This window comes from Oenanthe melanoleuca, chromosome 1A (genome assembly GCF_029582105.1).
Source record: "Oenanthe melanoleuca isolate GR-GAL-2019-014 chromosome 1A, OMel1.0, whole genome shotgun sequence".
Taxonomy (NCBI): domain Eukaryota; kingdom Metazoa; phylum Chordata; class Aves; order Passeriformes; family Muscicapidae; genus Oenanthe; species Oenanthe melanoleuca.
Genome location: NC_079334.1, coordinates 39,081,693 through 39,104,498, shown reverse-complemented (window position 1 = coordinate 39,104,498; position 22,806 = coordinate 39,081,693). Strand labels below are relative to the sequence as shown.

Below are 22,806 nucleotides of genomic sequence, written 5' to 3'. Positions count from 1 at the left end.
TCACCACCTTTAGCCACCTGACACCCCTCCTTCCTGAGTCTGGTTCGTTTTTTTCCAATTGTGAAGGCAAAAGTAGCTAGGAGAAAAAAACTCAGGAAAGCAGCATCATGCTGTCAATAATCAAAAGAGAAGATGCTACATAGATAGACTTTCTTTCTCCATTCTTGCTTCTCTCCACATATGCCTTTCTCTCAAGCAAGGGCTCAGCCAGAGTGTAGACCAAGAGGCTCAACCAGAGAAATGACAGCATGCTGCATAGACCATTAATAGCCAGGCACTTTTTTAGTTGGATAGACTGCAGCTGTTCCCACCCATCTAGCCACATTAATGAATAAGCAGACTAGCTGGATGCTTCTGAGAAAATGAACAAGGCTGACATTTGGAGTGTCATTGCTGGGATTCAAAATTAATGCCCTTTTGAGATAAATGAAGGCAATTTGCAGCCTCTAAGCTACTGGCACAGACAGAAGCAGCCCAGAAAGCTGAGATTCCTGGATGGGAAAACTGGATGGCCCATGAAGGCCATATAAGGATAGCAAGACTGGCAGTTGTGTTCCCCTAAGTCCTGAGGGTACAATCCAGCAGCCTTATTCATAGAAGCATTCCAGTTAAATTCAGATAACAGCAGCATGATGAAGTACATAGGACTGATTTTTTAAAATGTGATGTTCTTAATTATCTGATGCTGCTTCAAGCAATTCCTTCTCCTTTTAAACATAACTCAGCTTCTAATGTTCTCCACTCAAAACCATTAGTATGAGAAGGTCATGAGTAATGAAGAAGCAGAAGTATTTCATTTTTAGATGAGAATGGATAGAACAAACACAAGCAATGCAAGTAGAAAATTTAAACCCAAAAGCTGTTTATTGGAGTTGCAATTATCTGCTCATCAAAGACTTTAAATACCACTAACACAGCCCCTTAGGCTCACTTCGAAGAGTTCTTTCAAAATATGCTGGTGTTCCCTTACCAGGCTTAGAAAGAAAAGACAAACCAAAAACAACCTTCCTGCTTCTCTGGACAATATACTCTTAAACTTAAGAAGTAAGATAAAGATACAGAATAATGCTAGTGCATGTAAGCTGGCAGGTATAAGGTGTATAAAGCTTACAAATTAGGCATTCAGCTCATTATGTTCAGAAGCAGAATACTAGATTCTCAAAGGCTACCAACAGAACAAAAGTAGCCCCACAGAGAACACAAACCCTGCAGTGAGGATGCAATTACTTCTATATTTCCTCTCCTTCCAAAAGGCAAGACTGCCTCAGTCTCTTCTCATTAAGGGAGAAAGTTGTTACTTGAAATTCATTCCTCCTTGTAATTACTAATTGGAAAGTGAACAGCAATACCATATAAAAAAGGATAATATTCTTGACAACAGTAGAAGGCATAAAATAACCTCAGCACTTTCTATATGTTAGTAATGTCATTAGTCCTATTAGCACTGCTCAAAATGAACAAGTTAACAAGGAAACATTAAAATACACTTCAGAATTGTAAAACCAAAGGACTAAATATTAATGTATCAATCACTTCTTTAAGGCTCATTAATTTCCTCAAATAAAATAGCAATGAAACTAGTGTGGGGAGGTTTGGATTTTGTGCTTTTTGTTTAGAAGAAACACAATGCTTGTTCAGGTCCCAGACTCTCTCAGTCCTCCAGGACTGAAATCTTACCTTATTGAACCAGAAGGATCTCTTAACATTTCAAGTCAGTGATTTCACTTAGAAGATTTTTTTTCTGCAATGTGAACAAATCTCCACTGGATTCAGATGTATCTCATGCTGAGAGAACTATTGCACACATTTAAACATGGCAAATTGGCTGTATACACACATGCATACATATAGAAAAGGTTATCTAGTGATTGTTTTCTTGAATCCTCCTTCAGATGACTGGCCAACAGGATTGGATTGGATTACTTTCCAATGTGACTGCAATTAGTAAATGAGCAAATGCAGTCTGCATACCCTTAGCTAAGCATTTTATTCAGCAGCAAAGGCTGACAAATATTCCTAATTGTTGTTAAGATTCAGCATATCACTTTCAGGTTTCAGATTTTGGAAAGGATATAACTACTGTCTTAGATCACCTCTGGTTATGATACTACAGAAAATGGGTACAAAATCTATACTACATTAAGTGTCTAAAATAAGTGAATTTCAGACACCTGCCTCTCTTGATTGACTTTTAAAGGAGATTAAATGACTTGGTTAAATTACAGAATCACAGAATGGATACAGTTGGAAGAGACCACTGGAGGGCATCTAATCCCACCTCCCTGTTCAGACAGGGTCCCTAGAACATGCTACTGGGGATAGCTTTTGAGTATCTCCAGAGGAGACTCCACAACCTCTCTAGGCAATCTGTTCCAGGACTCAGTCACTTTCACAGTAAAAGTAGTTCTTCCTCATGTTGAGGTAGAACTTCCTGAGTGTCAGTTTCTGCCTGTTGCCTCTTGTCCTATTGCTCAGCACCACTAAGAAGAGCCCAGCTCCATTCTCTTGATACATAAACAAAAAAAAAAAAAAAAAAAAAAAAAAAAAAAAAAAAAAAGAAACCTGAGGGTACTGAGGGTAAAGTAAAGCCTGGGGCTTGAAAATGCTCATGGACCCTGGCAGAGCATGAACTTATGTCCTTACAATCAATGTACCCCTGCCAATGGGCAGAGTGCTATTCCTGGCAATGAAAGGTGAGTGACAGCTTAGGCTCAGAGAAACTCAGGTAAGGGAAACATCTCTCCTGAGCTACTGAAGTTTGGGCAGCTCCCAGTCTCACATTGTGAAGGTCCAGTTGAATGCTTTGGAGCCACTTTCAGGTCAGCCAGGGTGAAGTCCTGGCTCTTCTGAAGCCTGTGACAAACCCCATAAGCCCAGATTTCATCTCCATGTTTCAGGAGTTTATAAGCACAGAGCAGCATTAAGCGCTGCAGTGGTTGGGGGAAGGGGAGAGAAAAAAAGCCTCACTGGTTTTACATCTTAGATAAGCAACTGTATTTGCTAAAATAATCTCATTCCAAAGCAAATAGATTTGATTCTTTAGAAATGTGCATCTTATCAGTGACAAACATTTGAACAAGCTCTTTGAATGGTGCCTCTTACTGATTTTTCAATAACAATCAAATGTTTCATTGTTTCAATTAAGGCTTGATCTTTCACTTAGAGACTTACTGTCCAATTGTAAAATGACTGATTGACTGCAATTATAAAGCAAGATGTCTTCTTTTGTCTTCTTTTCAGACTAAAGAAAATTAGTGTAAGGTTTTATTGTTTAAGGGGGTCAATGTGTTTCATTATGTACTCACAGAGAATAGCTCAATGATACTCCAGCAACCAGTTATATGGACTATTTTTATTAGCATCAGAAGAAAGCAAATACTGCACAGCTCATCAAGCTGTGTAAATGAAATGCAATAATGAAGTTCTCAAGCAAGCAGACTCAAGCATGCCTATGTTATTCCCTTTTTGCACTAAGTGTATGAAGTATTGCAGGGACTGCTCACTGTATAAACACATCTCTGTTCTATCATACATAATTCAGATTTTCAAATTCCCCAGTGGAGTAGATTATCTAACTCCACACACTGAGGTACAGTCCACAAACCCTGCACCAGAACTGTACCACAACAGTACTGTACTACCCTGCATTATTGATACAACTTGGTCCCTTGCAACAACATACACACTCTCCATCAGCTTTATCCTAATACTTTTTAAATGTCTATAGCATCCTTCCTGCCAAGACCTGGATATGCTCTACAAGCAGTAAGTTAGAGTTCACAGAACACTGGATAAACATGACTTCTCAAGCATCATTCATGAGTGCACAGGGATTTATATAACAAGACTTCCACAGCTCCAGCACTTGCTGCTCTCAAAATTTGTGGGAACTCTGTGGGGATCCTTGGAAACAGGTCTTAAAAGATAGGCATTTCTGTAATAATCTTATGGGTCCTATAAGTCACCCCAAATGTGGCATTGCAGAGCCCAGGCAGGATCTGTTCCTGTGCAATCACTGTCCTCACAATGGGATTGTGGGCTGCGTAAATCAGTGTGGAATTGAGTCCGGAGACTTGAGCTGCCATGAACATCTTAAAAGAAGATTACACCCATGTAATAACGCACAATCCTTTGCCAATCCCTAAAGAGCAGGGAGGGGGGAGGGGGGGAGGCAGGGGGAGAACAGGGACAGCAGCCAGAATCAGATTTCTCAGCCAGCTCAATCCTGGTTGTCCTGGAGTCCAACCCTAACACAGGGATCCAGAATTTTGGGTGTGCAGCTCTGAGCCTGGCACACTCAAGCCTGCTGGGGCCCTGGGCCATCCTTCCTCAGTGGTCTTGCCATGGACACACAGCCCTGAGCTGACTGGCAGAACACAGGGAGGTCAGTCTCCAGAGCCCAAAGGTGGTTTCTTCATCTTCTCAGGCAGTAACATAATGTGCCTGCAGCTTCTGCTCTGGCTCTGTGGAGCCAGGCTGATCCCCTGGATGCAGGATCTAATGCAGAGGGAATGGATGGTGTAGGCATGGGCATTCAGCCTATCTCTGCACCCTTCTCCTCACAGTCTTTCCAGCACAGGCTCAGTGGTAAGAGAGGGCTGCGTCCTTCAGAACTCAGGAGAGGATGCACAGAACATTTCTACACCTTCAAACACATTTGGACATGGTTTGTATGCCCAAGTCCTAGGTAAGGGAGAAAAGACTGGCCTGGCTGGAAGTCCAGCCTGCATGACCTCACACAGAGCACAAGGGGACTTGAGCACTGTTTCCTGTCCTGTTTGCAAAAACACAGTGCTCTGAAAGACCAGATAAGACTTACAGCTAATCTCCAGCTAGTGCCTCATGTTCCCAGGGAAAGTGGCCCACTGTCTTGTAAATCAGCCAGTCCCCAGCCAAACAGATGGGTTCCAGGATGAACACCCAGGAGGAAAGATGCTGGCATCAAAGGTTGAGATGAAAATCAAAGTGGTTGGGATTACAGAGACGACTGCTCTTTTGAGGTTGGGCTTCTTATTCAAGGGATGTAATTTGACTATCCAACCTAAATTTTTTAATCGGTTTTAGACAATAGCCTCCTGTACTAAGACAGTGTTAGGTGATCTGGATTTGGGTCAGAGTGGAAAAAGATTGCACTGGGAGGGCAAGAGGAAGAAATGTAATAAAATTACAGCGAACAAAACAGGAAGATGGAAAAGGGAACAGGAATCCTGTTACCCTGATCACCTAGCAGGAAGAGCATGGTACCAAACGAAAGATGAACTGCAAAGGACAGATGTACACTTACTGCTGAAATGCAGAGGTGTGGACGGGAGCAACTGTAACACCAAGGCAACATGATTATAAGAATTAAATATAAACACAAGCAAGAATCTCTGCATGAGTACAGTTAATTGTGCCACTGCTCTCCGAGCACCACGTCCCCACAGCACTCAAACTCAAATCCAGCCAAATTATTGGTTAGCTGAACCTTGAACCTTCCCAATTGCAGATGATCCCACAATTCACTTGTTTGTCCCAAAGAGTCAGGTCCTGGCAGCATCAGAGCTAGCTGTCCAGGACAGAATCTCTGGGAACTTCCACCATACAAATTATACACACACTATCTGGAAATTTATTGTATGTATTATATGCTTAATCACTCCTGGACATCAATGGAGACTTCTGTCTTCAGAATGTCCCCTGCTTGTTTTTAACCTCCTCAGAGCTGACCTTCCTGCAGCTCAAAGTCTGAAGCTGTGTCTTAGTTTGACTTTTGGCTTTGACCCATGAATGATAGACACATTCTTTGTTCATCACAAGGCAGCAGTGTCAATCATTCTGCTTTTTCAATTTTTTTTTTTGTTTGTTTGTTTTTTTGTTTTTTTGTTTTTTTTTTCCAGAAAGCCCTTCTCTGATAAAAGCAAAGTTTCAGAGCAGCTGGCGGAAAAGAAAAATGGGTTGTACAACCAGAGCCACACCTGAGCCCTTCTGCATTGCCAGCCTTACAGCCAGGGACCTTGGGGAAGCGTGGCTACCAGCTCTGTGAATCACGGTGCTTGACTCCTGGCAGGCATGGTCTCACTGCACCTGCAGAGCTGGCAGCCAGCTCTCATCCTCCACAGTCTCCAAGGGCTGAACCAGGCTCCAGCTCTTCAGGCAGAGGAGGCACCCCGGACCAAGGGCATGCCAGGGTCACTTATGCCCTTTTGACAACCTGCCCCATGCTCCAAATTTCAGCTCTTCCTGCCCTTCTGGATGATCTTTCCATTTTCCCAGCCCCAGCTTTACAAGGAGGGCTGTGCACCACTGCTTGCTGGGCTGGAACCATCCTTCTAAGGCTGACACTGAACGTGACTGTCAGACTGTCAGACATCGGGCCAGCCCCGATGCGTGCCACGCACAGCAGCTGAAGGGAGCAGCATTTTGAGCGGCCTCCCGCCCAGCCCTGCTCGTTTCTCGCAGGAGATGCGGGGATTGCCCCACGCAGACATGCCGGCACTCCTGCCCTCGAGAACAAGCTGCATCCGCAGGGGAGCACCGGGCGGACAAGGGCGGCTGCAGCAAGACCTGCTGCGCTGAGGGCGCTCCCCTTGAGCGCTGCCATGCTCGGGCCCCCTGGGTCCGGGCCCACACGGTGCAGCCGTGCCCTGCCTCCGGAGACACTGGGGAGGCACATGGGGTCCCCAAAGGCCCCTTGTTCCCTCCGGCTTCGCCTCCCCGGGCGGCTTGGCGCTGACGGCAGCGCGGGGCTTTAACTTTCCCCGCCGGATCAAGGGCCTTCTGTAACCGCACCGCGACCTCACACCCCTGTCCCCCGAGAGCATCCGGCCACCACGTGCTCGATGGGGGCGGCGGGGCGGGGATCTCCCTCCTCCCACCCCGCCCGGGCCCCCCCATGCCTGCTGGGCCCCCGGCTGCGGGCGGACCGGGGCAGGCGGGCACTGCCCCCACGGGTCCGGCTCGGGGCGCTGAGCGGCTGCCGGCGGGGCGGCGGAGCGGGCAGACAAGGCGAGCGAAGACCGGAGGCGGGCGGGCAGGCAGGAAGGGAGGAGACAGCGGCGGGAAGGCGGGGAGAAGTTTATTCCCGGAGACACCTCTCCAGGGCGCGGCGGGGGAGCCGCCCCGAGCCGGCGACTGCTCGCCCCGCGAGGTTGGGACATGCGCCGCGGCGCTGCCGCCCGGGGTTAGTCACGGCGGGGCGCCGGCCCCGAGTTCCCACCCAGGGAGCGCGGCGGCAGCAGCAGCAGCACTAACCGGTGTCTCTGGCGTACGGACCGAGCGCGGCCGCCTGCCTCCCGCCCGCCTCTCTCTCCCTGCTTGCCTTCCCCTCTCCCGGGTGCGTGAGGAGAGATAACAATGGTGGGGCGCAGCCGCCGGGCCCCCGCCCTCGCCTAGTGGAAGCGAGTGCCCCGCGGGCGCTGCTCCGCCGCCCCGCCCTGCGGCGGCCCCGGGCCGCGGACCGCGTTGCAGCCGGCGGCGGTGCCGGGAGGCGATGGTGCCTGCGCCGGGGTTAGTCTGATCGCCGCTCCCCGCCTCGCCGCCTCCGGTGCCGGCGGCGCTCCCGCGGGGCCAGCGCCCGCCGCCTCCCCGGCCGCCGCGCTCCTCGGGCTTGCGGCCGCCTGACACAACTTGGGAGCTCCTCCGGAAAAGCAAGAATAGCGATAATAATTTAGAACAAGGCGGAGAAGCGGAAGAAGCGAGTGGATAATGTCAACCCCGAGCAGATTCAAAAAGGACAAAGAGATTATAGCGGAGTATGAAAGTCAAGTGAAAGGTAAGCGCGGGGAGGCAGCGGGAAAGCCGCCGCGTCCTGCCGGCCCCTTCCCCCGGCTGCCGGCCGAGCCGCCACCGCCGGTCCCAGCTGCCCGAACTTCGGGCCGGGAGGGCGGCGGAGGTTCCCCCAGCTCCGAGCGGCGCCGGTGGGTCCGAGGGGCCGGGGCCGGGGCCGGACGGCAGCTGCGGCGGCTCTTCCACAGCCCGGCCCCGGCCGAGCACCTTCCCTTCCTCCACCGACTTCGGTAACGCCCGGGGAAGGGGGGAGGGAAAGGGAGGACAAAAAAAAAAAAAAAAAAAAAAAAAAAAAAAAAAAAAAGCTTGTCAATTACTGAGGCGAGAGACAATGCTAAGCCATACCCCTTTCTTGAGGCACATGGCTGCTGTCTCCCACCCTCCCCTCAGGGCTGTAGTTTCTGTGCTGGGCTGTAGAAGATGGCTAATAAAGAATTACCCTTGACTGCTGAATGAGCCCATTCAGCCATCCCAGGAAGTATTTCAGCCTCGCATCGCCCGGCTGTATCGCATCCAACTATTGTGCCAAGGACAGCGCTGGCAGATCCTGCTTGAGCCACCGGCGCTTCCAGACCCTCGAGTTTCCTCGCCTAGTGTTTCCCTCTGCCAGTGTCTTGGGCGGAACAGAGATTGGGAAAGTGGCGACATGGCAGTGGGGTGTGGGTCTCTTGGTGCGCATCCTTCTGGGTGCTGTTGGGGAAAATATTGCATAATATATAAATTGTAATAAGTCCAGGGATGGATGCGAACCTGTAACCCGGCATTTAAAAAGCTGTGCAGCACCCGAACTCTGATTTTTAGAATGATGCTGGTGTGCTCTTTACATCGGTAGGGTGTTCTCTCCTTGATGCTGTCCATAGTCTGCGATGTGCAGAGATGGAGTGTGTCCTCAGGAACAGCCTTCCTGCTCCTCGCAGCTAAGGGCTGGGGACCTTCTGTGTGAAGCGTCTGGAACAGGGTGGGAGGGACCACTCCTCAGCTCTTGAAAGATTTATTGACTTTGTGTACTTGCACAATATATTTTCCTCTCACTTGGTCCTGTGACATCAATTTTTCAAGGCAGTGCTTGTAGTTTTGTTGGGGTTTTTTCTCTTAAAAGTAAAGTAGTAGTTCTTGAGGGTTTTTTCTTCCTAAGCTTAACTTTTTGTAAAAAATACCTATCACTATTGGAAGTCTTTTTGTGTCTAGGAAAGGATCTATGATTAAAATGAGAGATCTGCCATACAGGTGGGCAGTGAGGGGTCTGAGCTGGCAGATAGGCCATGCTTTAAGCATCTGCCTGACATGGGCAGGGCCAAGACAGTTCTCACATAGCTGGTGTATTCACTGCCATTGAGTCCCTGAAGGGTTGGCACTTTTGCCTCTCTGCGGACCTGGTGCAGATTTTATCTTGGTCACTGAGCATAAAAAATGTTTGAGGTCTTAAGCTCATTGCACAGTGTGCAGACTGTTCTTTGCCTCCTCCTAACTTAAGCCTTTATTATCTGCTCAGCCTTTATTATCTGCTGCCAGTTGCTGTATATGCCAGTCTTTTCTTTTGAATAATGAAGAAAAAATGCCATGCCCTTCAGCTACATATATTGTATCATTTCAAAAGGCACCAAAGATTAAGGCATAAAGTACTGTTCATAACCTGGCTTTCCTTTGGTATCATGGTCCCCCATCATAATTGCAGAGGGAGGTGGCATTTGTAGATATAGCTAAATAGGAATTTTGACTTGCTTTGCTTCTTTGTGGTGGTCTGGGGTGTATGCAGTCTGGTCCCACCCAACTGTCTTGCCAGAATTGTTGATTTGCAGCTGTTTGAAAAGGTATGTTGGGATAGCAATTGTAGTCAGAGATGCTTTTTCTTTAACCAGCATCGCTACAATTGTATTTCAAGAACTGAAATACAATTTCAGTTGTATTTCAGTGGCAAGAACTATCTGTGCTGAGATGTAATTCTGCTTGACACCAGCTCAGTGATACTATAAAAAAGCAGTGATACCACTGTGTGATACCTTGAAAATCTTTTTGATATTGAGGCATAAAGGCCTAAGGAATCAGCCCTAATTAGCCAGCAAGATAGCTTTAAGGGAGTGTAAATTTAGGAAAGTCAAATCCCTCTATACTGCTTGGAATTTCTTATGTTAGATTAGGAGAAAGGGTGTGGCCAAGTTGCTTTTGCTGCCTGTGATTTCTGGTGTTTGCAATGGCTAGCTGATTTCTCACTGCCGATGTGTTTAGTTGCTGAAGGATGTGGACAGCTGGGCAGCAGACTGGCCATCTGAGGTCCTGTGGACAGGCTTGTGCACAGGAGTGCAGCAGCACGTATCTGCTGTACCTTGTTGTGAGGTTGCACTGAGCCTGGCTTGCTGAGCAGCAAGTGCTTCAGAAACCGCGCCGCTGATGTGTGCGTTTGTAAATCCTGCCCTGAGATGTCTGAATATTAATACTGAAGGAAGAGGGGCCTGAAGTGTGCATGCACTGTAGGGTATGTATATGGTGCCATATTTGGAAATGAGGATTTGGTAGTGCCATTCTTCACATAGCTTTTCTGCTCTTAACTCCTCAAATAGGAAGCAGTAACAGATGTTAATTGTCGTGCCTGTTTCCTGAGCGGTGTAAACTGGCATCTCCTCCTTGGATTCTTAGCAGTATCACTAGATTGGCTATTGCTTTAGTGGAGGTCATACAGGAACAACAGGAAGTCTGTAAATGTTACCTATTTGTCAGGCTGAAGTAAACAAGGTACTTCTGACTTGTTGGGCGGAGCATTTTATTGCACCTTTTTTTGCAACATCCTTCTTCTTCAGTCTACCTTCTGTCAGGAACTGTCCTAATTGAATGAATAAGGTAAGTGTGTTTGCTTCCCTGCACGTTGTATGGAAAGCAGAAGAATAAGGATGTTTAAATACTGAAGTTAGATCTGTCTAGCTGGATACCTGTACCTGTTGTTCTGGGGGATGTAAGAATATTATGATGGCATGGGTACCTTACTTTGTAGATATAAGGGCACCTGGAAAGTAACATAGCTAATCATCCTGGAAAGTAACGTAGCTGGTCATTCACAGTGTCAGTTGTATCTTTGTTTTTCTGAAGAATGTGGTAATTTTAGTCGCACTCTGAAGTCTTCAGAGGTAATTTTACCAACCTTGCAGCTGGAGTGGGGGATACAGCTAGAGCTAGAAAGTGGAAGGAATACTTTTTAGATGAGCAACAGACTGGTGGTATAGTTATGATGAGCCAAGTATTAACTTTCTACTGTATGACCCCATTAGATTTATAGACAACATGCCTTAACTCAAGGCTCAGTTGTCTATAGTAGCCTATCTTACTTTTTGTGTTTTGAGGACCAGCTGCTCCTTGGTACTGCAGATAATGTCAAGTAGTGTCTGTTGATAAAGTTACTGAGCAATTCACAATAGTGAAGAAATACTGGAGCATCCTCTGATGTCTGTGATTAGGTGTCTTAAGTATGGTAAAGGGTATGCTGGTGAGATCTTAAGTACTGGGCTCCCTTTGGAAATTTATCCTTCTGAAAAGTCTCTTATAGTAGCAAGAGGATATAGGGATATACTGCTCTGGAGCTTTTTGATCATTCATAGTTAACTGGCATGCTTGCCTTCTTAGGGCTTGTAACTTGTCTTCCATGCACAGGAGAAATGGGCTTTGACTAAGTAAGCATTGTATTGACTATCAGGCCTGTCTCTTCAGAGAGATCCTCTGTATGGTTTGAACTGTTGAGAATCATTGGAGTTTAGGTCTCAGCCTTCTTTCACAACTGCCTCTCCAACTGAAAAGGGCTGAGAGAAGAGCTGCTTAGATCCCTCCTTTTCCCACCTTCATTTTTCAGTTGAAAATGACCTAGTGGAAATGCAGGCCCAAAAGCAGTTTGCAGAGGAAGACACTTCCCCAAGATCAATATTTACATGGCCTTCTTCAGAGCAAAGCACTCCTATTTTTCATCAGAAAGAACTTGGTAGAAGTCTGTATTACATTGCCTAACTAATTTTTATGGAAAACAAAAATTCTGAATTGTGAAACTGAATTTCAACTTCACATTAAAACAACAACAGAAGCCTCTCTGAGAAAAGGCTGAATTCTGAAGTACAAATTGGGCTGTTGTTTTAGTAAACTGATAGCTATTTTGAATAAAGCCTTTGTAATGAAACGTTTGGTACCTTGGATGATGCCAGAATTCTTGAGGTTTATTTAAAGAAACATCTGATGAATAGATGCCAGTTTTCAAAGTTCAAGTTTATCAAGTGTGGTTTAGCAGAAATTTTTCTAGTCAAAGAACTTGACCACACACAGGACTTTGTCTGATACAGAAAGGATATTGTTCTCCATGCTCTTTTCCAGTTGGAGTTATGTTGTGTAATGAATCTCCTTTTCTTTCCCCCCACCATTTTCTCCCAGCTTTCTGGTCCCTCCTTTCAGAGTACAAACTCAGTTGTCCAGGTAAATGTTAATGAGTTTGCAGCTGAAAGTGGTATCTGCAGATTCAGACAGTTCACTCATAAACTGAACAGTTTTTTGGTTGGTTTTGGGTTTGGTTGGTTTTGGGTTTTGTCTTGTTCTGATTTTTTTTGTTAACCAACATATTCAGTACTGTTACTGTTCCACAGCTTTCTTGGAATGAAAACTAAGGCACTTGGTTTATTACTATGTTGTGTACTAAAGTATTTGGGGCATGGGGGAGCCCTACAAAATGCCTGCTTCCCAAAGGTCATGACTTAGGAACTTCAGAGGTTTTGGCTTCTTAGTCTTTCTGTATAATTAAAGAAAAAAAACCTACCTTTTCTTCATGCCTTGTTGAAAATATGATCACGAGTCAGCAAAGTACACTTTTTTTTTCCTGGTTTGACCACACACTGTAGCTGCTGTGCTCCTGCATCACAGTGAAGCTACATTTATTATTTTACTTGAATTTAAAGGTGAATAAAGTCTTGATTATTATAGCAGACATGCAAAGGTAGGTAGTGAATGGATTGTCTGAACAGTGTTTCTTTCTGTCAGTATGGCAATCATAATGCATATTTAATGCATATGCTTTGAAGATACACCTTTTTGTTAGTCTCTAACATGAAGTTTTAACTTGCCTCTGACTCTGAAGCAATTTGGAAACTTTTTATGATCACTTCTTTGGGGTTTTTTTTTCCTTTCCAAGAATACTTTCTGTGCAGTTTTGCTGTTGCAGAGCAATGCTCTAAATCATGCTAAGGTCATTTAATTTCCTGCCATTATCTTTTATTGGTCACTTTTTTATGAACTGGAGTTCTAGTTACTAATAAAATTAAACATCGCTTTGAAGTGTCTACAGTAAGACATGAGACCTGAATTTCTTTCCATTTTCTGCTTCAGACTTTGCTTGTGTTAGGTTTTGCCCTTTGTGAAAACTGGTCTCCTTGTCACTCAGAGATGATGGATGGTAGTGCTGGAAAAAAGTGGGTCAGTGCTGTTGAGATTGGATAAGAAATCCCCTTCTAACCATTACACAGCCTGTTAGAAATCACTGACCATGACTTGACAATGCAGCATGTCTGATCTCTGCTTTGGACAGGGATGGACATGGGAGAGAGCACAAATGGAGCAGGGCAGGTGTCAGTGCAAGCTCCTGTGGTACTTGTTCTTCCCTTTACCTTTCTTTTTCCCAACCCTTCCTATATCTACCTGCCATGTTATCCCACATATAATCTTTCTGGTCTCCCTAGTGGAAGTCACTGCTACCTTAACTTGTATTAATCCCTATTAGAGTCTAATCTACTCTTACTGCTCGGCTTTCCCAGGGCAAGATAGGCTTTGGAGTGTGGGGGTTTGTTTGTGTGTGAGTGATTAGGCTAAATGTGCAGCAGGGCTGCCTGTGCCTGCAGGGTTTATTCTTATGGCAGCATTTCCTCTGTGAGTGGCTTCTCCCACCTTGTCACATATGAAGCAGCCCAGCCCTTCCAGGGATCTGCCCTGTGCTCTCTGCTGTGAGCTGTCTGGGCTGATGTGATTGAGTGCTGGCCATCTCTGGGGCAAGGCTGGCTGACCTTGCACTGTGCTGGTCAGTCTGGGAGCTGTGAGTCATGAATGGCATTTTGTTCCTGAAGTTATTTCATCTTTTCCTTCCCTGCTTTTTGTCTCTTGAGCACTGTGCCACACACCCTGAGGTTCAAGAGATTGTGGGGATATGTGTGTAGGAGCATACATAAATGTGGAAGAAGAGCAGCAGTTGAAAATTGGAAGCAGTGGTTGAAGGTGCAATGACTGGCATCACTGCTGGTGTACCAATAACAGGGATGAGCCTGGTGGGCAGTGCAGTAGCAGATAGTTGGGATGAAACACCGAGGGCCATTGCTGAGGACGTGGATCCATCTCTTTCTTGGGTAAGAGACAGAACTGTCTGCACAGGAAAACTGCTTGCTGTGTATCTTTTACATTACCAGGGCTATGTCTGGCACCAAAACTAAAGGAGTTGGTTATCACTGCTCTTTCCTTTGTTTCCAAGGCTTAAACAACTGCAGGCTGTTCTGGCAGTTTGTGTGGTGGCTTGGTCCTGTGGGAGTGCTCTAAGACAAACAATTCACTTTGATCTGTTGTAATGGAGCCATAATCCTGAGGCACTGCTTCCTCTGGAATCTACTGTTTTCTGCAGCTTGTGGAAGTAGTTTTCTGCTAGACATTGAAGTGTGTCACAAGTGATTTACAGCCACCTAGTAGGATAAAGGTGTTTTTACCTATGCTTTGCCCACTAATCCATCTTGTCCAGGCAAAGCACTTGTATTCTCAAGCTATTTTCAGTTAATTTCAGTTTTGTAACTGATCCCTCTAATTTTTTTACCTCTGTCTATTTCACAGGCATATACCTGTATGAATTTCAGGGTGCAGTATTCAGTCGTGCATTGTACAACCCTCTGGAAACCTGAATTTTACCCGGAGGTGACTGATAAATCCTGAGATTAAGATATAATGTCATTATGAAAAACTAAGAGCATTTTGGAAATAACCCCAAACAAATCTGTTGTTCTGTTTCCAAAGACTGGCTTGTATGTGGGCATGGCCATGACTTCATGTTATTCTCCTGTCTTTTCTGGAAGGTGTAAATTCTTGGTTTAGTTAATAGTTGGCACAATAAAATAATCCCGTCTTTAGATGCATGTTAATGAGGTAGGTGTTGCAGGTAGGAAGAGAAAACCCACTAAATGTGTTAAGAAAATGTTGTGGAGGAAGTGTATGCTTTACAATTTGACTCTTTAATAATCATATCTGTGAAGTAAATTAAAGATGGCTCCAAACTCTAGCCAGTGCAGGACAGTGCTGTTGATCTGTCTTCAATGAAGTCTTTCTTAAGGTATGTGGGTTCTTTATCTGTGTTTACCTTGATCATAACACCTGAGGGGTTGCTTTTAGTTAAGTTGGTGAGAAGGGAAAAATACTTTTTCTTTGTCTATTTTTCTCAAAAAAGATTCAGTAGAACTTGCTTAGAAGTGTGATTCATCAGTTAGAATATTGCTGTTAACTTTGTTATGTTATCTATTATTGACCAATAAAACATGCTTTAGTTTCAGTTGCGAGCTCCTGAGACTTTCCTTTATAGATGCAGAAGTGCTGACAAGCAGGCAAGGGAGCTGTATTAGCATATTAACCAAAACATTCTCGAAATATACTAGACCTAAGTGGTTTTTTATTGTAAAATAGGAGTTACAAAAAGTATAATTAGAACACTTATGGTGCAGTATTTCTTGTTAGCTATATTGGGAATAAAAAGCAAATGCAGCTGGCTTACCGGATGATGACTTCCAGGAAGTAATGATTGTAACCCTTTACATAATTAGCTGTTGTGGGAAACAAAACTGACTAGAGATTCATGTAAACTATCCAGACTCCTTGAGTGACTCAGTGCTTACTCATCTGAATTACTCTGCATGTAAAATCTGCTAGCAGTTTGTTGGTGCTGTCTTTTGTGGGGAGTCTTTGAGATGCTGCTTGTTTCTTCCAGGGTGTCACAAATGGAGTGGTGCACACTTTTGGCTTTGCTCTCCTGTGTAAAACTAGATAAGGAGACAGGCTGACCTCGTTTCACTTTGCAGTGTATGTTCTTTCATGTGGGAAAAGAAAGCAGTTTCTACTGTTTTAGCCAGTCCCAGAGTATCTGATTCCTGGAAATCAGAGGAATCTGTTCATGTTTACAAAGTACAGAGTACACCAGAAGTCTAATAAGATTCAGTGATAGCTCTTGTATGACTCTGTTCTCTCGACAACCTGTCTTGTTTTAAACCTTGCTGTTCATTGCTTTTCCCTTCTGATTCTTTTTTAAGCAGAGAGAGGATAAACAATCTAAAGCATCAGGTCAGAGGGAAGATAAAATAAGTGTTCGTTTAATACCAAGATGAGCAGGGATCTCAACTGAAACTTTCTAACTCAAAAATTAAGTTACTATTTTACATAATAATGGAGAAATTGAAATGATTACAAGTTACTTAGTTGAATTTCAAAAATGTAGATCAGGATGGTCTGTTATGCTGCTTGTTCTAGTAAAACAAAGAAAAACCACCCAAGAAAGGCTTTTCTCTTTTGTCATACTATTCAATACTGGTCTCCGTGACTAGTTGCCGTGTCTAAGTTGCTAAGCATAAAGTTACTTTTATTTTTTTTGTGAGTATTTATGCAGGCATTCAAAGGCATGCTAGAAAGAAAAAAGCTCTTAACCCTTATCAAAGGATTCTTAGTACACCAAGGTTGCTGTAAGTGGTTAGAAAGCACAGCAAGCTCTACCTTCTGCAAATCACTTATTTGTGAAAGTGTATAAGCTCTTGTCCATAGGTGCCTCATATATTTTACAAATTGTATCTTAATTCTTGGCTTAAATAATACTGGTTCCTTGAGGAAGCTAGTTTTTGTGCGTGTTGTGCATGTGGATAACTGATATGTCTTAAGAACTTGACTACTGTGCTGTGCTTGCTGCCTGGCAGACTGCTTGAGGTTGTTCGTATTATGTACATTTTTGGGGGCTGTCTTCATTTGTGCCTTCTTAATTTCCAAGTAACAGTGCATAAAATTAGTGAGATTCTTAATGTAATGATAGAAAATAGAATCAAAGTGTTAATCTGCTCAGATACTTTTGCATTAGAATCACAGCCATGTGCAGAGTGGGACAAGGTTCCTCTGTGCAGAAGAGATGAGGGAGCCCAGTGCAGATAGCAGTCCCCACCTGTTAGGTGCTCCTCTCCTCCCAGGGTGCTGTGGAGGAGCCTGAGGGTAGCAAGCACTGTCATGCACACCCAGCATCACTTCTTCCCCAGCAGCCTGCAATGAACAGTCTATGTGCATCTGCAGCTGAGCTCATCGGATTATTGTGGACTGCATTGTAATCCTTTAATTGCCAGCCACTTCTGATGCCATGATATTGTAGTTGTGGGTCAACTGTGCTTCTTAAGCAGTATTCCCACTTTACCTGTGGGATGGTGCAATGGACTATGCCTTGTGAACTTATTGTGTGGTCTTAATGAGAAAAAAAGTCTCACCACTCTTACAGTAAAGATTTTCTTCCTTATGTGTAATCTAAAGCTACTTTATTGCAGTTTTCAAAGCCATTACCGTGTCTCCTATGACCACATGCCTTTGTAAAAATTTCAGCTCTCTTATTCATTTTAGGTACTGGAAGACTGCTCTGAGGTCTCCCCTGAGCCTTCTCTTCTCCAGGCTGAACAGTACCAATTCTCAGTCTGTCCTTATAGGAGAGGTGCTCCAGACCTCTGATCATATTCATAGCCCTGCTCTGAACTTGCTCCAACAGGTCCCCATCCTTCTTATACCGATGGCCCCAGAGTGGGATGCAGCCCTCCAGGTGGGGTCTCACTGGAGCAGAGGGGAAGAATCATCTCCCTTGACTCTCTGGCCATGTTCCTTTTGATGCAGCCCAGGATGTGTTTGGTGTTCTGGGCTGCAAACACACATTGCCAGATTGTGTTGAGCTTCTTGTCAGTCCTTCTCAGTCAAGAAGGACTTGTCAGTTCTTCTCAGGGCTGCTCTCAATGCATTTTCTGCTCAGCCTGTATTTGTCCTTGGGATTATCCTGACCTACATGCAGGATCTTACACTTGGCCTTTTTGAATTTCATGAGGTTTGCAGAGGCACACATTTCAAGTCAATCTTGGTGCCTCTAGATGCCATCACTTCCTTCCAGCCTGTCAGCCACACCACACAATTTGCTGTCATTCACAAACTTACTGAGAGTGCATTCAATCCCATTGTCTGTGCCTCCAATAAAGATGTCAAAAAGCCCTGGTCCCAGTACAAACCCCTGAGGAACACTACTCAACACCACTGGTTTCCATTTGGATGTTGAGCTGCTGACCACAACCCTTTGAGTGAGATTATCCAGCCAGTGGTTGATCAAGTGGTCCATCTGTCAAATCCATTGGCTCCAGGTTAGAGACAAGGATGTCATGCTAGATGGTGTCAAGTGCTTTACACAAGTGAAGGTTCGTGGCATGTTGCTCTTTCCTTATCCACTAGTGCTGTAACCTGCATTACAGAAGACCACAATGTTTCTCAGGCACAGTTTGCCCTTATTAAGTCATGTTCACCAGTCACAGTATTTCCTACCTGCTTTAGCCTAACTTCCAGGAGGATCTACTATATGGTCTGGCTAAGCACTGGGGAGAGACACATCTCTGGGAAACCTTTCTGGATGACCATAATGTTGAGCAAGAAAAACCCTCTTCTGCATATCAAAAGGGAAAAATCAATGAAAATAAGAGCCAAAGTGTAATTCCTCCAATATATATTCCATGACAAACAAACTAGTGGGTTGCTGGTGAGAGGGTATGGGTGTTCAGAGAGACTGTTCAATGAGATGATAGTGGCTTGCTTGGCAGTTCAGTATAGCTCTGTGTTGTTCTCTGGTGGTTCCAGGATGGCCTGTATAGTTGTGGGGGTGGGCTGGGGTCTCTGCTGAGGCTTAAGAGGATAGACTTTCAGGCTACAGTAGCAGTTTTCAGTCTTCCTTGAGGGCTCAAAGAGGCTTAGGGTGTAAAATATCCCATGGGATTAAATTCATAAAAGAACTTTAGCTCTTATGTTTGCCTTTCCAATGCCACATTTAGTTTATCTTTGGTTGCTGCCTCACTTCTGAGGTGTTGGTATGTTTGTGTGACTGCTCATACTGCTCTACATGCTTATTCTATAGTATAGTTTGAAATGCAGCATCTCTAATATTTATAGACCAGAAACTGCCTTGCCTCCAGCTGGCAGAGACAAAGTGCCAGCCTCATCCATGCTGATGTCATCTGAGTTGCCACCAGAGTAGACCTAGAAATGTTGCTTTTTCTGCTGAGCCATGTGAGAATATGTATGCAGCATCAGGAATCTGATCAGTGCATCCATCCTAGCAATCAGAGCATTTGCATGAGGAATTCAGTTCCATATTTTGTTATCTTCATCTTATTTAAAATTGAGTCTTGAGTACAGATCTCCCACGTTGCAAATGATTGCTCTGAGAACTAAGGAACTGAGACTTGGACAAGTCTCCCTGGTTTTTTTTGTTTGTTGAAGCTCTTAAGCTCTTTCCCAGACTTAATGAATATTTAATTATTTACAGGGTGATTATGAGTCCATTGCCTGGTAGTTAGAGCAGGCACCATAGAGATAGGGTTCTCTGTGAATTGCAGCAAGTGTGTTCCTGCTCTGCTTTTTTAAAGAAATGGAATCGGAGGAGGACTGTAGGATTTAGATAATTATGTGACCATTCTAAATTGAGAATACTTACTTCATTAATCTGGAGAGGGGAGTGTTCAGAGGATACCTTATTTATTTATCACAATATACAGAAAAAACCACAGCTCTTTCCTTTGTAATGATTTTTAATCTTAAAGCCCTTCCAGGATTTGCACCAGTTTTTGGCAGATTGTCTCCAATCTCCAGTTTTGCTGATAACCTGTGAAAGAGATATTTGCTCAGAGTTAATTAAAAGGTTCACATATGAATGTCTGTTTGGTTGAACCTTTGCTGTGATGACTCTTCCTGCAGCACTCCCTTCATACAGCATAGTCAGTCCTCTGTCCCATGGCAGTTCTGGTCCCCAGGTGCCTGAGTTGCAGATTCACAAACACCTTTTTTCTTTTTTTTCAGCCACCAGAAACTTACTCAGCAAATATTCCTGAGTTATTTAATATCTGTGAAGAGTAGAATTTTGTGGGGTTTTTTTGTTTTGTGTGGGGTTTTGGGGTTGTTTTTTGTTTGGTTGGTTTTTTGAGGGCAGAAAAATTACATCAGAAAGATTACTGATGTTTAAGGAAGAAAGAAGGACAGTTGGTCTGCAAATATTATCAAGGCAAACCTGCACTTTTTAGTCAAATAACAGTGAATGTTTTGTGGTTTAGTGACTAGAGGTGAATGATGACTATGCATTAGTATAGCCATAAGGAGGAAAAATGAAAAACTCTTTATCAGTTATGACAGCTGATCATGTTTTATAGGGCAGCAGATAGTCCTTCAGGAAGCCAAGCTACTTATTACTGATTTGAGGCTTCTTTGGTATATTAACAAGCTTGTTCTTTACTTCTACTGCTGCAGCTATATATGGTGAGGTCAAGTTGTTTGAACAGCTGTATGCAAAATTCCATAGCTGAGAATCAGGCAAGAAGATGAAAATTCTTCTCTACTTAATTTAAAAGCAGATTTAAGATGACCCTCCAGGTGTGCTTCTGAACTTGTGGACTGACGTGCTTTGCATTGGAAAGGACAATTTGTTCTTAGTTCTGTTCTGCACTCCATTCAGTTATCTGATAATTTATATAACTATTCATGTGATGAAGTTTTTTAAATTGTAATTGACTGTTGGGTTAAATTAATAGCTAATGCATTATGAATCAGTAGCAGTTCCTGCTGAGTAAGAGTATGCTTATAAGTGTATTGAAGATACTGTAAATAAGGACATAGTATATATGTGAAGACTTAGTAGAAATTTTAGTTCCCTAACTATTTACATGTAATCTGTTGGTTTTTTTAGTTGTAATATCTGACTTGGAAAGCACATGCTGTTTACATTATGTGGATTTGTTTTTGCTTAGCATTGTTTGTGTTGGGATATTTGAAAATAAATCTAATTTAATAGCTTTTTTTACTTCTATCTCTGAAATCACTTTTTTTCTCAGTTAGTAAAATATCAATAGTGTGGGAGGTCTTGGGATTAGCTATGATTGCTGAAAGCTCCATCTTACTTGTAGGTCTGTAGCAAGATGGAAAAGAGCTCCTTGGATTACAGCTTAAACTGTGTGTAGTGCAGTGACAATTCAGACCTGTTACTAGGATCATACAGGCCATTATTTCTGTTACAGTGTGTTTATAACCTTGGAATTACCCCTTTAAATCTCATCTGAAGAGTCTGTAATTTTGGGAAGACGTACCTCTTGTATAGTTCTTGTGCAAACAAACCTGATTTAGTGGGAAAAAAAAAGCTTTTGGTCTCTCCTGTGTCAGGGCCAAGACTCTGCTCTAACTTAAGCAAGAAGACTTAATTTAAAGTGAGGAGACATCTTAATTCCAAGTGACTGAATGGATTGACAGGAGTCTCCTGAAGTGTAGTGAGGGTACCATACTTGAATCAAAAATGGAGTGTTAAGTTCCTTGTTCACAAGAGTAAATGAGTATTGATGAAACTGGTGTTTCTCTTCAGGCATTTATTTTAGGTGTTTTCCTAAGCAATGAGGTGGGCTTTGCTGAAGCACTGCTGCATGTGGATGGGGTAGCACTGGTAGGTGCTGAGGAAACTTTTCAGTTGTGTAAAGATATGTCAGTGTTCTCTAATATGCCTTGGCTACAAGAAAAGCTTGAGAGCCACTGCAGTAAAATTTCAGTCAGTTAATGGAATAGGCTTTGAATGCATTCAATGCACTGAATAGTTCCTAACTAATGTAGAGTTGGAGGGATGAATGAAGTGGGACTGCTTTTACAAGCAGAAGAGTTGCAGTGTGTCCTGTTAGGACAGCCTTGCTTACTTCACACACATCAATTTGTTGACCTCCCTAGAGCTCTTAACCTTCCTAAGGGCGACTAATCTCCATAATGTCTGAAGGATTTGGCTTAATTTTGACATGGGAATGTGCCAAACAAATTAATACAACTATGAGTCATCATTTTTGCAGTAGGACATTCAGACAGTCCCACAGTCAATGTGTCTGGCAGATACTTTCCTGAGAACTTGCAGGATCTGATCCATGCTTTCAGAATCCTGCCTTCTTATGTGTAGGAGAGACTGTTCTGAAACAAAGGAAATGTAATGCAGAATATACTGAAGCAAAGCAAGAACTGTCACTTAAATCAGATGCAATTCATAAAGTAAAATTAGCGTAGGTTGTAGACAGGATTATACATATATTACAGAATGTTTCAGTAGTACTCAAGATGCCTTGTGAAAACTGTAGAGGTGATGTTTTCTTCCTTTTTTTGCAAATAGCTTAACTAAAACATGGCACAATAAAATAAAGTCACTTCTAACATTTATTGGAGGCACTGAATTGTGGAGGTAATGGAGAATGAATGATGTGACTGTCACTTTCATGTCTGCACTATAAAATGCAAAAGCACAAATGTAGTAACAACAAGGCTCTTTTTGATGTTTTAATCTTTTAAACCTTTGAAATGGTGGTGTGCTTGAAAGGGCTTCTAAATCCATTGGTTAGTCTGTGCTGTCCAGTATTGTGTTCAAAATCATAGCAGATAAAGGAAGAGTGATCAGAAAGCTTAATGCAGTCAGAGCGTCACGACCTGTTATGTAAAGCAACATTTGGCAGGGCCTTCCCAGCTGCTGTAAATGAATGTTAACAGCATTTTATCATCTGCTTTCACTGTCTTTATTACATAATCTGAATATTTATGACCCTATTAATATGTTTAGCCTTGAAATTGCAATATTGAAGGAATGAAGGTTCCATAGAACATTGAACAAGAAGAATGATTTTATCTTTTGCCTCATAAACAAAAGTTTGTGAATGTTAAAAAGCTTTTTTTCGTATTTCAAATAATTATTCTGAATTGCTTTACAGATATATATTATTTATTCCCTAAATT

The 22,806-nt window shown here is 43.5% G+C and overlaps 1 protein-coding gene across 4 annotated transcripts in view; it reads left to right on the top strand.

The window, feature by feature from the left end:
• Positions 1-7,060: 7,060 nt before the first annotated feature.
• Positions 7,061-22,806, top strand: part of SRGAP1 (SLIT-ROBO Rho GTPase activating protein 1) — a 134,846-nt gene continuing 119,100 nt past the window's right edge. For all 4 annotated transcript variants that reach the window (XM_056516268.1, XM_056516267.1, XM_056516271.1 and 1 more), the window contains exon 1: positions 7,061-7,753. In XM_056516268.1, coding sequence (XP_056372243.1) covers positions 7,687-7,753 — 67 coding nt within the window. In that variant the 5' untranslated portion in view covers positions 7,061-7,686. The remainder of the gene's footprint in view (positions 7,754-22,806) is intronic.